Genomic DNA, 14,884 nt, shown 5'->3' on the forward strand with positions numbered 1-14,884 from the left:
AACAGCAAAAGCTCTCAAGGTGGGAGGGGCTTACTCCCTACCCCCTGTCAATCAAAGAAATAGTAGCCAATCAGAGACTTCGGTGAGGTCTCTTATGTAGAAAAGGGAAAACAGCACTAGTAATAATTAGTATAATCATTAGTTTTATTAGTAATAAATATTAGTAATATTTATACAACTCCTTACATATGAATAAATTAAGCAAGATCCTCAAACATTAATATCATTTTTCCTCACATTTTCAGTTCAGTCAAACGAGTTGTAAAGAGATTATACCTAATGTTGAAAGTTTATATTTGATATTTATACATACAGCACGGAATAAACTCTATTCTGCGACCTTAATTTCTATAATAACGCAGTTTGTGTTCATTAAAAGTTTATTTAGTTCCTGTCAGAAAACGAAGCTAACACGCTAGCTCACTTCACCACAGAGTGACAGGACATGCTAACAAGCTAAACTACAGCCCAAAAACAAGGTTTTTACCACAAAAAACACAACAAAGCCGAAGTGAGATGATTAAATAAACTTCAATTATCTTATTTTTTCATAGTTTTCCAAACAACTTCATTCATTTTACCAGAGAGAAAAAAACTGCCAAAGTTAGACTTGTGCTGTAGCGGAACGGGTCACATCCCAAACGGCCCGCTGTGCTCTATGTAGTGCACTAGGTAGGGTGTAGGAGCAGTGTTCCTCGCGCCCTACATAGTGCCTTCGTGTACACTATAGAGCGCGGATTGAGACTCGGTCACGCTCGGGCTGAATATACCGTAACCCCCACCGGCCCCCTGCTCAGGGTCTTACCCGTGCAGATGAAGAGCCGCGCGGAGAAGCTGAAGGACCCGGGGAGCTTCTAATCCCAAAACCGATATTAAGCTTAAATTTAGTTTAATTAATGATATCAGGCAGGCAGGTACAGCCGGGACGAGCGCTCCGTCACTGCCGCTTCAGCGCTCCGTCACTGCCGCTTCAGCTCAGCTCCAGTCGCCCGTTTCTCACCTCATCATCTCGCCACAGCGTCACTCCACTCCGATTGGCTCACACACCGCACCACGTGACCTTGCATCCCAACGGTTTTATTTTATTTTATTTTATTTTATTTTATTTTATTTAGTTTAGTTTGGTTTTTGGTTTTTTTTGTTTTGTTTCGTTTTATTTTATTTTATGTTCTTTTGTTTTGTTTTATTTTAATTCGTTTTATTTTATGTTTTGTTGTGTTGTGTTTAATTTAATTTAATTTAATTTAATTTAATTTAATTTAATTTAATTTAATTTAATTTAATTTTGTATTGTTTTGTTTTTCCTGAGTGGTTTTACTGGATTTTTAAACAAAAGGTCAAATAAAATGTACTCAAAAACGATGTTAAAAAATCATATAAAAACATCAATAAAAGATTCACACGTGGATAATTGGAACGTTTCCATCTCTCCATTCGTGTTCCATAAACCACCAAGGAGTCTACTAGTTTCATGAGGTTGTAATGGAATAATAAAATCGAGGTTCTAATGGAATAAGGTTCTATAAAATTATGTTTGAAAATATGAAGATCTAATAAAATGTAGTTTTAATGGAATAAGGGTCTAAACATGTGGTTCTAATGGAGTAAGGTTCCAAAAATTGAGGTTCTAGAATATGAAAGATCTAATACATTTGAGGTATTAATGAAATAAGATTATAAAAATAAGATTCTAGATAATGAAGGTTCTAAATATGTGGTTATATTGGAATAAGGTTCTAAGATTCAAGTTTACATCTTATCCAGAGCAGTTGAGGGTTAAGGGCCTTGCTCAAGGGCCCAGCAGTAGCAGCTTTGTGGTGCTGGGATTTAAACTCACAACCTTCCAATACAGAGTCCAATGCATTAACCACAGAGCTCTCATTCTAACAGTTCTAGGGTCTAATAAAATAAAGTTCTAAAAATGTGGTTTGAAAATATGAAGATTCTAGTAAAATGAGGTTCTAATGGAAAAAGGTTCTAAAAAATTAGGTTCTCGAATAAAAGGTTCTATCAAAAACAAGGTTATAATGGAACAAGCTTTTAAAAAATTAGGTTATAGAATATGAAGGTCCTAATAGAATAATGTTAATGGAATGCGGTTCTATAAAAATTCGGTTCTAATGAAACAAGATAAAAAAAATATGAATTGAGATTATAGAATATCGTATTTTTCGGACTATAAGCCGCTACTTTTTTCCTACGTTTTGAACCCCGCGGCTTAAACAACCAAGTGGCTAATTTATGAATTTTTCCTGGGTTTTTCCCGCTTCCACAAACTTCAAGCCAAGAAACTGAGCCCCATAACATTAAACCAATGAAACTTTTGAACAGATACAAAAAAACGCACCTCACCTGTGTTCTGAGCTGCACGGCATCGGGAGAAAAAACTTCCATTGTGTGATTTTTAAACGCACGACGATGCCAAAAGAAAAACTCCCGAGAGAAATAGCTGTGAAAGGAAGGAGGAAGACAGTGAACAATGACTTTCTTGGTCGGCTACTGTTTAGATACAAGCCGTTGTAACGCGTTGAGTCTGGGTGAAGGGAGAGCTCGCTAACTCCAGTTACAACAGAAATCATATAAACACAGACAGCTTTCCAAAACTCGTGCTTTTTTATTTTTCTTGGCAACAGCGTTACGGGTTAGTCAAAGAAACTTAGAAATGAGCATCAGAAAATAATAAGGACGTATTCCTCGGTCTTCACACATGCAGTAATACCGGGAGAATGCAGTGGCAGGCTATTCCCAAAATACCGCTCTGCTCTTAAAGGAAGCCACAACATATTGCATTTAGTGTCTTTCATTAAAGCCTGTGTAAAGTTCATTAGTTTCAGTGTAGACAATATGCGGCTTATACACAGGTGCGGCTTATTTATGTTCAAAATAAAAATCTTTGTCAAATTCAGTGGGTGCGGCTTATAGTCCGGAAATTACGGTATATAGATTTTAATAAGGTTCAAAAAATGAGGTTCAAATAGAATAAGGCTCCAATAAAATTAAGTTCTAGAATGAACAATTTAATGTCAAATTAATAATTACATAATTAAAAAACAATCACCACTGAATAATGAAAGAATTAAATTATTACTCAATAATTAGTAAAGAAATAAGTTCATTAAACAAATGACTGCTTTATTTCAAGTGGCACCGCAATCTATCTCTCTCTCTCTCTCTCTCTCTCTCTCTCTCTCTCTCTCTCTCTCTCTCTCTCTCTCTCTCTCTCTCTCTCTCTCTCTCTTTTTTTTTCTCCTCTCTCTCTCTCTCTCTCTCTCTCTCTCTCTCTCTCTCTTTTATTTTTCTCCTCTCTCTCTCTCTCTCTCTCTCTCTCTCTCTCTCTCTCTCTCTCTCTCTCTCTCTCTCTCTCTCTCTCTCTCCTCTCTCTCTCTTTTCTCTCTCTCTCTTTTATTTTTCTCTCTCTCTCTCTCTCTTTTTTTATTTTTCTCTCTCTCTCTCTCTCTCTCTCTCTCTCTCTCTCTCTCTCTCTCTCTCTCTCTCTCTCTCTCCTCTCTCTCTCTCTCTCTCTCTTTTATTTTTCTCCTCTCTCTCTCTCTCTCTCTCTCTCTCTATCTCTCTCTCTCTCTCTCTCTCTCTCTTTTATTTTTCTCCTCTCTCTCTCTCTCTTTTTTTATTTTTCTCTCTCTCTCTCTCTCTCTCTCTCTCTCTCTCTCTCTCTCTCTCTCTCTCTCTCTCTCTCTCGTTTTCTTTTCCTCTCTCTCTCTCTCTCTCTCTCTCTCTCTCTCTCTCTCTCTCTCTCTCTCTCTCTCTCTCTCTCTCTCTCTCTCTCTCTCTTTGGAAAGACAGCTGTATATAATGATTAAAAACTATTCAAAATTGTTAGAAATCATTAAAAAAATCATAATATTTCTAAACTGTGAACACAAAACCCAATTCTCAAGCTACATTCACAAAACCTCAGACTCTTCTTGCAAAACCAAACTTTCACCTCAAAACAGTTGAATCTGTGCTCAAAACTGAACTATGTTTTCAAATCGTGCCCGAGTCAATCAAAATTAAAATCACTACGGAACAGTCACTAAACACTACGTAGAAAAATAGAAAACACAATGCTCAGGACATCAAGCTGGAGAAACAAAAAAACCCTGTGCATTTAGCACTCGTACAAAAAGACAAAACAGAAATCTTGTGCATTTACACGTAGCACGTGTAAAAACAAACAGAAATCGTATGTGTTGTCCACTTGTGTACAGTAAACCCATGTAAAAATAAAGTACAAAAATATACATGGAATACTGAGGCCTACAAACAGTTAGACCAACTCTCCATTACAATACTACAGTACACTGGTACAGTGATGTTCTGAAACATAGATTAACTTACAGTATACTGTGGTACAGTATGTAGTCTGTCATACAGTAATTGCTGTCAACATTTACATACTGTACTATAATGTCAAAAAAAGGTAATGACCTGTTCTCTTCTCTAAATCTTCGGATTATGGTGGACACAGTGAATCTACTGATGTTTGGTTGTACCCTTTGTCCAGCCTCCCTCATGCTCATACCATGGACAAGAACATGGTCAATCACAGTAGCTCTGATTTCATCAGATATTACTGTTCTTTGTCTTCGCTGACCACCTCGACCTCCTCTCACACAACCTCTTCCTCTCAGATTTCTATCCATTGTAGGGTCTCACAAACCAGTGCTCTCTGAACTGGCTTACTCTATATGTTCCCTCACATCATTAGCCACAAGTGTGATCCATTTTGAGTTGTTGTGTTCAAGTGGTGACACTTGTGCTTTAATTGTGTTTGACTTTTGTCACCTGTGCTCACCATTACGCAGCACGGGTGCATCACAATAAAAATGTGTTGGCAAGTTGTGTCTAAACAGGTGAAAAGTGTTTATGGTTTTGCCAAAAGAGTGATTGATTCAATCAGTGGGTTCAGGCAACTAAGCAATTGGTTCAGACAATAGAGTTTAGTGTTTTAGCAATTGAGAAAAACTGTAAACACACACGCTTTCATTGTTTTCATCCCTGAGAGATTTTTGTGTGTGTGTGTGTGTGTGTGTGTGTGTGTGTGTGTGTGTGTGTGTGTGTGTGAGAGAGAAAAAAAAAAACAGTGTGGAATATCAGTGCCAGTGATTACACACACTTTAATAAGACCTTAGACTTATTAGGCTTATTAGGGTTTTATAAGGCAGGAGAGATAGCTCAGTTGGTAAAATGTTGGTTTACTGATCAGCAGCTTCCCACAAGTTTGTAGGTTCAAATCACAAAGAAAACTTTTTTTTTTTTTTTTAAATCTAATAGTTTGAATACTTTGTGACATTAAAGTGTAAATCTGTTTGTTAATTAAAGAGACCTGTTGAAAACTGATTTATTTCTTTTTCTTTTTTGAAAGACTTGTTTGACCTACTTTTAATATGAGTTACATGGTGTTGAAGTATGGAAAAGAAGCTAGTTTGGTTTATTTGACTTATTGACTGCTCTCACAAGCTTGTAGAGATAGCTCAGTTTGTAAAGTGTTGGTTCACCGATCAGCAGGTCCCCACATGTTTCAGGGTTCTAGATTTTTGGTGAGCAGTAGAACCAAAGAATCCTCTTTATTGAACACAGACACTTGACAGTCTTCTACATCTGACAATCATGACAGTGAAGAATCCTTTTTATCTGTTAATTGAAATGTGAAGGTCATGATGCTGAAGAAGAAAATGGATGGTGGAAGCAGTTCACAGTGTGGCTGTCTAAAGAAGATGGCAAACATTATCGAATGTGAGGCGATGATGTCAGGTGATAAGAACACCCTTAGCAATGTGAAAGCCTTCAAAGAAATCTGCAAAACTAAATGGATTGAGTTTGTCTCATCTTGACAGACAGAGTAACGAGAGCTAAACTAAATTTGAAAAAGATCCAAGTAACAAGCACTGGGCAGAAGTCGCAAAAGTGACACACTGTCAGGTGATTGTGTTCAATTGTAGAAGGGAAGAAGAGGTATCCAAGCTGTCCTTTACTGACTTTACACTAAGGGACACCTCACTGACTCATCCAGATGTAGCGCTCGCTCTGACAAACCTTGAAAAGGAACTGTGTAAGCACTTCCATCGAATTGAGATAAAAGGCTGACTTTTTAGGACAAGGCATCAGGGTGCATCAGCAGTACTACAGGCTACCTGAAGATACATTACAGCTGGCAAAGATAAGTAAAGTTCTTCTAGCCATGGAGAGAGGCCAACTATCTCAATTTAAAGTAAGGAATCTAGATGAGATCCAGATTGATCCACAAGGTAAAACAGGCCGGAGTAAATAAAGATTAAAAAATCTCAAATTCCATGTTATGATTAACTACATCAAATATCTTCTACTTCTACCTAATATTTATATCAATATATTATATAGCAGTATATCTTGCAACACGGTTGGTCATATGCATGTTCTGTTTTAATTTGAATAGATTCCAGTATGCACAGATCATTATTTATTTTAGACCATGATGGTGTAACTGAACATGAACATTTCCTGCTTGTCATATAACAGGAGTGTTGTAGATACCAAAATGTGGAACTTTTCAGACTCTCAGAAATGAAGAGAATTGAATGTTTTAAACAGGAAGTAAGGGAACGTTTTTTTGTTTTTTTTCTGTTTACTTTCTTGGAAATTGTCTATTCAAATACAAGAGATGATGGGAAATAGTGAAAAGCAAAATAAATAAAATAATAATAAATAAAAACAGTTAAATTCTCCCTTTTAAACAACAATTTAGTTATGGTCTGAACTTAATCTTTATCTTCGTTAATGTTATACACAGTTATAAATGCATATAAATTGGATAATCTGGAGATAATTTTAATAGTGACACCTAGAGGTGGTTGGTGGTAAGACAAAATAGGGACGTCTCCACCAGAATAGGAAAAAAACGGACGAAAATTGAGCTGTCTAAACCTGCGTATTTCTGAAAATTAAGATGATTTTTGGGGAACAAAAAATCCAAAAAAGACGTCTGACATAACATTGTGGCCTTATTGTATTTGGAAATCAGTGTCCCCATGAGTAACCACCCAGTCAGGAGTCCCCACCATGTAGCAAAAAAATAATTTAAAAAAAATGCTCGATAAGAAAAAATTAAAATAGACAACATTCATTTGTTTTTTCAAAAAAGAAAGGGTGAGATTATGCCAAATAGCACAGATATGATAAATATAAAAGGTCCATATGTAGCAGGAATAGAGGATGAAAATAGTAAGGAAATAAAAGACAGTGAGGATTTCATTATGAAAGAAATAGAACGATTAGAAAAAAGGATTTATTAGAAATATGGATCTATACACTGAATAATTGTTTAGGAAGAAAAAAAATCACCGTCTCTGTATGTATAATTTAATCGAGTTTTTTGAAAGATATCCTGATATAAAAATTAATATTGAATTCTCAAAATATTATATATTTATAAATAATATCAATCGTATATGTGATATAGACGGGATTAAAGCAGAGAATGATGAAAGTGTAGGTCTAAGTGAAGAGAAACAACTACAATACAACCAAAATGTGTGTTTAACCTTCTTAAAAAACTTTCAGGGCCGTAATTTCAATCTGAAGTTTTTCCATCTCAATTTGGGAAATCTGGACATTTCGGCTAATTTGGTTAAGTGGGTGGAGAAGAGTGATAGCAGGAGTGATTTGTGATAGAAGAGTATCTGTGAGAGTGAAGAAAAGAGTGCAGGCAGGGTGGAGTGGGTGGAGAAGAGTGATAGCAGGAGTGATTTGTGATAGAAGAGTATCTGTGAGAGTGAAAGGAAAAGTTTATAGGACGGTGGTGAGACCTGAGATGTTGTATGGATTAGAGACAGTGGCATTGAGTAAAAGACAGGAGGTGGAGCTGGAGGTAGCAGAGCTGAAGATGTTGAGATGTTCGTTGGGAGTGACGACGATAGACAGGATTAGAAATGAGTTTATTAGAGGGACAGCGCATGTAGGACGTTTTGGAGACAAGGTGAGGGAGGTGAGATTGAGATGGTTTGGACATGTGCAGAGGAGGGACATGGGGTATATCAGTAGGAGAATGCTGAGGATGGAGACACCAGGAAGGAGGAAAAGAGGAAGACCAAGGAGGAGGTTTATGGATGTGGTGAAGGAAAACATGCAGGTAGTTGGTTGAAAGAGGCAGATGTAGAGGACAGGGGGGTATGGAGACGGATGATCTGCTGTGGCGCCCCCTAATGGGAGCAGCCGAAAGAAGACGAAGACGAAGAAGAAGTGCCTGTAAGTTTGTTTCTTATAAGTTTGTCGCTAACTTCCTGACATGGCATGAGGAAGAAACCGTAAGAGGAACCAGACTCAGAAAGGAACCTTATCTTCATCCTCAACAACGAATGTCCATTCATTCCTGTTCCATCATTGTTGAGGTTCAGTGATAGACACTTAACTGCGGAACTGTTCATACAAACTGTGGTCCTGAACCATTGAACCAAACTGTTGATAATAATTCAAGTACTTGAGTTGCTCCAAATCTTCATTAATCTTTGGGATGTTCATGTGGAACCATCCACAGCGAAGTGTCTCAAACTCCATCAGGAGGTAGGACGTCGAGGAGAAATAAAGATTGTTACGTATTCTCGTTGTTTTATAAATGTTTAAAGACAATGTACAGTGTGACTGCACACATTTTTTTTTATTTATCATTAGACTGATTTGGATATTTATGTAAATGCGGTGGATGAATAAAAAGGTTTTTTAATGTAAATTATATTCACGCTGAAAGTGCTTTTTCATTCATAGACTCAACAGCGCCACCTTGTGGGACTTTATTAACATTCCACTTTTTAGCAATTACAATATTTTTCTTCTCAACACACACACACACACACACACACACACACACACACACACACACACACACACACACACACACACACTACATTCAAGCTACTTTCAGGACACAAACCTCAGTCAGAGTTTAAAAAGTCAAAGTTTTCAGAATGGAGTTACACAATAATCATTTATTGTTTATAGGACAGGCATTTTGCAATCTTTAAAAAACTTTTAATATGCACTCCTCCACCTTCTTCTCCTTCACCTCCACCTCTCACATGCACTCTTTCTTTTCCTCTGCCTCCAACAACTGTCACACTTGCCACCACCACCAATCATTTGCACTCTTTCCCCTCTTTTAAGTCAAGTCAGGTTTATTTGTATTGCGCTTTAAACAATCAACAGTGAAGGTGAACGGTGTGTGTTTATCCCTGATGAGCAGCCATGGAGACTGTGGCAAGGAAAAACTCCCTTAGATGTTATGAGGAAGAAACCTTGAGAGGAACCAGACTCAAAAGGGGAACCTCATCCTCATCTGGGTGACATCAAGAGTTTGATCATAAATCTTTCAACAATACAGAACACTGGAGAGTGAGAACTAACATGAGCACTGGAGTATAAGATTATAAGTGATGTTCTTTCTGCAGTCTTATACAGTCTATATGGTTATAAAACTAGGAGCTACTGAGCTCAACATTTGTGATCATCACAGATCCATCATCAGCTTCTCCAAACCAGAGCCTTTAAACACTCCAGGAGGTCCAATGTCAAAACTCCACACATGTAGTGGGATCCAATTGGCACTGGTACGTCTCTAGATGGTACGGGATGCCTTCTACTCCTCCTCCTTCTCTTCCTCCACCACCACCACCACCACCTATCATATGCACTGTTTTTCCTCCTTCTACTCCTCCACCACCACCACCACCACCACCACCTATTATATGCACTCTTTCCCCTGCTTCTTCTTCTCCTCCTCCTCCAGCCCCACCTTCTGTACACACTCTTCCTCCTCCACTATCTCTCATACAGTACGACCTCCTGCTCCTCTGGTTCTCACATTATATCCTTTAATTATTAAAATCATCAGCACTGCTGTGTAACTGATAACATACTGAGTTTTATTTTGTGTGTTTGATCACATCAGTATAAACAAGTGTGAACAAAAGAGCGATTATTTTGACAAACGGTTTCGGGTTTTGATCTTCCGGTTTGGAGAACAGGGTTCAGGGTTTACAGTCATGGAGAAGAACATCGATGTTCAGTGATGAAGAAAAAGAAGCTGTTTTAATGCAAGAAAACTGCATGATGTAATGCAGAATCAATAAGCAAACCAAACAGACACACACGCACACACACACGCACACACACACACACACACACACACACACACACACACACACACACACACACACACATTTCCAGTAAAGACTCCACCCAGGTTTCCTGTGTATAAAACCCAGCTCTCACTTCACAAAACTCACAAAACTCAGTTTATGAAGTCATCTAGAGAACAAAACTCAGTACAGAAAAGTCCTTTAAAAGAAAACGAAGCAGAGGGCAGGGGAGGGCATGAGTCCAGACCTGCCACTGGTACAGACGAACCTGCAGGACAGAAGGACGGAGCTTCAGACCGTCATGCAGCGCCCAATTCCCTGCAGGAATCTGAACCACAAACACAGCCATCTCTCATCCCTCCCTGCCCTCCATCTCCTGCTGAAACTGACCATGTGGTGAGGTTTCACTATTTACACTTTGTTTGTGTGTGTGTGTGTGTGTGTGTGTGTGTGTGTGTGTGTGTGTTTATAAACTAAAATTCAAGGTGTAACAATTTTACTATTGTGTCATAATCTGGGAAATGAAACTGAAAGTTAAGACAAAAGAAAAGAGAAAAAGAGAAGGGGAGGGGCAGGAAAGAGAAAGGGTGGAGGCAGAGAGATAGAGAGGGAGAGAGTTGGAGATAGAGAGAGAGAAGATGATATGTAAAAAGAGAGAAAAGCGAGAAAAGGAGGAAGATAAAGAGAGGGGGCAGGAAAGGGGGGGTGAAAAAGCAAGAGAGAGAGAGAGAGAGAGAGAGAGAGAGAGAGAGAGAGAGAGAGAGAGATGAATATTTTCCACTTAAGCTATAAATGAAAATATTTCATCTGTTCTTTTTCTTAGAATCCGATTACCGTAAAACGACATTTTTTATTTTCTACACCACCAGAGGATGGTCCAACATCAGCGTAAGTTCTCCACAATACACACACACACACACTCACACTCACACACACACACACACACACACACACACACACACACACACACACACACACACCATCGTAAGTTCTCCACAACACACACACACACACACATTATATATAAACAGGTTGTCCCTGACTAATGATGGACATCTGATGATTTCATTGTAAATTTAAAACATGGTAAGCGGAGACGTGGCCAAGCGTAACCAGGAGTCTTCCAGAAAGCTGATCAGTATGGGGGTTGTATAATATCATTTGTTACTGATTTAACACGTTACAGTACATCATTTAGAAAAACAGAGCAATTTACACTACTGTACTGTATAAACTGTATTTACACATAAAATACAATACGAGAAAACTGAACTGTCGACTGCTGGTAAGAGTAAAGCGTCTCACAAGGCAGGAGACGTGTCCGTCCCTGTAGATCTCAACATCTCAACATCTCAAACATCATGACGCTTTAACGCAATTCTTTTTCAACAGCGCTAATTTTATTAACACGCGATTAATTCAGCGTACATTTCAGTTTCACCGTTTTTAATAATAAAATATAAATAAATGTAAAAGAGGTGAAATTAAAACCTTCAACGCAACACACATTTATTCACGACGTTCTTTCTGTACTCATATATAAAAAGAAATTCAATAAATTTTTTAATCACTAAACATTTGTTTTTCTTATGCGCCGAGTCTCAAATCAGCACCAAAATCCACCATGATGCACAAATCCGGCAATTAAAACCGTCCGTGTGGAAACATAGCAAAAGTTCCGTTCGGTGTCCTGATGATTTACTGTACGTCATTTAAAACACCATCATTACTTTAAAACATTTACAAGAATATTTAGTCTTCATTCTCCATGTTGAGTTCGGTTTCACTAATAATAAATATACATTTGCATGAAGGATCTATATGGAGTATTAAAAACTCATTTAAAAACTTACAAATTGTTCATTTAAGGTACAAGGTGTATTTACATATACATTATTTTGCATTTGTCTAATGATAAGATGATAAAGATGATGTTATTGATCTGCAGGAAAAGAAGAAATGACGGCCCTGAAAGTGCAGAAAGAAATGAGAAGTGAGTATTGATGGAACATTTTCAAGGTTCAGAAAATAAATAAAATACCAAAGAAAATATACAATGTTTTATTATTATTAGTAGAAGTATAACACTAAGAAAATAAAGAATAAAACTTTTTTTTTTTACAGAGAAGCTCCGTCTCCAGACGTGTGGAAATTTACCATCATCAAGATCGATATGAATAATAATATCGTAGACTATGTGGATTTAAAAAATATTTTATTTTTTCTCGAAGATAATTATCTTAATACTCTACAAAAAATATTTTCACGAAATGATGAAAATAGCATTTTTGTAAATGTAAAAAATAAATTTTTGCAAATGCTCGATAAGAAAACAGCAGAATATATAAATAAATATGAAAATAGGCAACATGCATTTGTTTTTTTTAAAAGAAAGGGTGTGTCAAAGAGTGAGTTTATGATAGAGATAAAAGGTCCATATGTACCAAGGTGTAGGGGAAAAGTACACAGTGAGGATTTCATTATAGAAGAAATAGAACCATTGATAAATGATGATGTATCAGAAATATGGATCTATACACTGAATAATCCCTGTTTAGGAAGAAAAAATCACCGTCCCTGCATGTATAATTTAATTAAGTTTTCTGAAAGATATCCTGATCTAAAAATGTATATCGGATTTTCAAAATATTATATATTTATAAGTAAAATCAATCGTTTTTGTGAACAAGCAGGGAAACAAATCACGTTTGACTCACGATTCTGTTTTACATCAAAAAATTTAGATTCAGATTCAGTAGAAACCTGTAAAGTGCAGAATGAGAAAGGAGCAGAAACATCAGCGGAGCTTCTGTCCACACCGAGAGAGAAAATAAAGGAGAGAAATGAAAATATAGCCGGGATTAAATCAGAGAATGATGAAAGAGTAGGTCTAAGACTAGGAGAAGAACTGAACCGATATGTGGTTTTAACTTTCTTAAACAACTTTCAGGGCCGTTATTCCAATTTAAAGTTTTTCCATCTTCCTTTTAACCAGTGTTTGAATTCGGCTAATTCTGACAATTCGGCTAATTTGGCTAATGAGGAATAATTGTTATGCTTCTGCAATAAAACACGCTGATGCTTATTTGTCACATGTATTTTTTTTTATTGCTTCTTTATTGTTTACCACACAATGAATTGTCAAAACACACACACACACACACACACACACACACACACACACACACACACACACACACACACACACACACACACATTTCCTTTTCACTACTCTCTTAGCATTTTTCTTAGAACATAAAAAAAGCCTCTACCCATTTAGAAAATCAATCCACTACTGGTAGATATTTTAACAGGTCTCTCGCAGGGATGTCAAATCAACCTGTAGTTGCTCAGAACAGCCAGTAGGGGCCAGTAAAATTCATGTTTTGCAGGTCCTGATTGTGGGATGTTCTTTATGCAGATTAATCAGCGCTGTAAAATGCTATAGACCACCGCCTTCAAATTAGCAATGCATTTATTCGACTTTGATTACAATGTGACACGGCATGAGATCAGAAATGGCAGGGGCAGACATGGAAAGACAAGGACGCAAAGTAGAATCATCCCATAATCCATCTGAACCAGGACAAGAATGGTGTTTTTGCCAAAAAATCAATATCCGATGGGGTATCAAAATACAAGCATGCTGGTTAGATCAGAAAGCGAGTCGTGTACTACCCGAGAGAACACAGGATCAGTAATCAGTAACAGGATCATTGTATTCACCTCAGAGTGAAGGTATAGTGGCTTCAGTATCGAAGTGAAAAGTAAAAGATCTTTCTATAAACCTATTATATTACTGGTGTTTCCCCAGGATTAGCTTTCAGATATTTAGTCTCTGATACCGCCCCCACCAATTAATTTTATAGTGTGATCGAAAAAATTTAAATTTGCAATATTTTATCTTGTCATTTGATGACGAAACATTTCGATGTTGTCAGTATTTCACATCATTTATGATTTCTGTTTTTGTACCTATGAGTTGAGTTTCTGTTTCCAGCCAAGTGAATGAGTTTCCTTTTCTTGTAAATGTGAACGTGCAGAAAATCTGAACACTGAACACAGTACCTTACCCGTCTTACTGAAGTTCACAATGCTCACAATAGATTGACCCCACAAGCAGGCAGCACTGAAGGGGCTGTCACACTCTATGAGGCTGTGTATATTATCACGCTTGTTAGATTAGAAAGGGGGTCGTGTACTACCCGAGAGAACACAGCAGGTGAATCAAGATACTCCTGAGGCAGTCACGTCCAGGTGTACTGTCACCCACGGTGCCTGGAAACGAGTAACAGACGACTGCATTCATCTGCATTCATTTGAAATTTGAACCCATGACAATGACAGAAAAATGGGCACGTCTGGAAGATACTGCTCTTATAATCACTGGAACATCAGGTGCAACAAAAGCGACTGGAAAAATGAGATAACTGACGGTCTGAATCACAAAACTTTACCCCTGAAAAGACAATAAGAAATTAAGAGCAGACATAAGATCCATTTCCAACTAATTAAATAGGCATTATGGCAGAACCACAAACGTGTGATGTAAGAATATTAAAGGGATTTAACAGGTAGAAAAGGAGGAAACATGTTGTCGAAGGAAACTTGTCATGTGATGATGTTGAAATATTTTGACGTTGTTGGAATTTCACAACATCATTTATAACTTCTTAAAGGATCATGTCTTTGTATCTATGAGTTGAGTTTCTGTTTCTAGCGAAGTTAATGAGTTTCCTTTTCTTGTAAATGTGATCGTGCAGAACATCTGAACA

At 37.4% G+C, this 14,884-nt stretch overlaps 2 protein-coding genes across 4 annotated transcripts in view; one reads left to right on the plus strand and one right to left on the minus strand.

The window, feature by feature from the left end:
• aclyb (ATP citrate lyase b) overlaps positions 1-1,008 on the minus strand; it is an 18,230-nt gene extending 17,222 nt beyond the window's left edge. For 2 of the 3 annotated variants that reach the window (XM_046853689.1, XM_046853688.1), the window contains exon 1: positions 806-1,008. The gene's annotated coding sequence lies outside the window, so the exon portion shown is untranslated. The remainder of the gene's footprint in view (positions 1-805) is intronic. The other variant, XM_046853690.1, reaches the window with a different exon arrangement.
• A 9,223-nt stretch (positions 1,009-10,231) lies between these two features.
• On the plus strand, positions 10,232-13,194 carry LOC124388721. Its single transcript, XM_046853694.1, has 4 exons — positions 10,232-10,505; positions 10,933-10,997; positions 12,058-12,102; positions 12,234-13,194. The coding sequence occupies exons 1-4, from the start codon at positions 10,269-10,271 to the stop codon at positions 13,156-13,158; spliced, it is 1,272 nt and encodes a 423-aa protein (XP_046709650.1). The 5' UTR covers positions 10,232-10,268; the 3' UTR covers positions 13,159-13,194.
• The last annotated feature ends 1,690 nt before the right edge of the window (positions 13,195-14,884 follow it).

The sequence above is a fragment of the Silurus meridionalis genome, chromosome 7 (genome assembly GCF_014805685.1).
Source record: "Silurus meridionalis isolate SWU-2019-XX chromosome 7, ASM1480568v1, whole genome shotgun sequence".
Lineage (NCBI taxonomy): Eukaryota > Metazoa > Chordata > Actinopteri > Siluriformes > Siluridae > Silurus > Silurus meridionalis.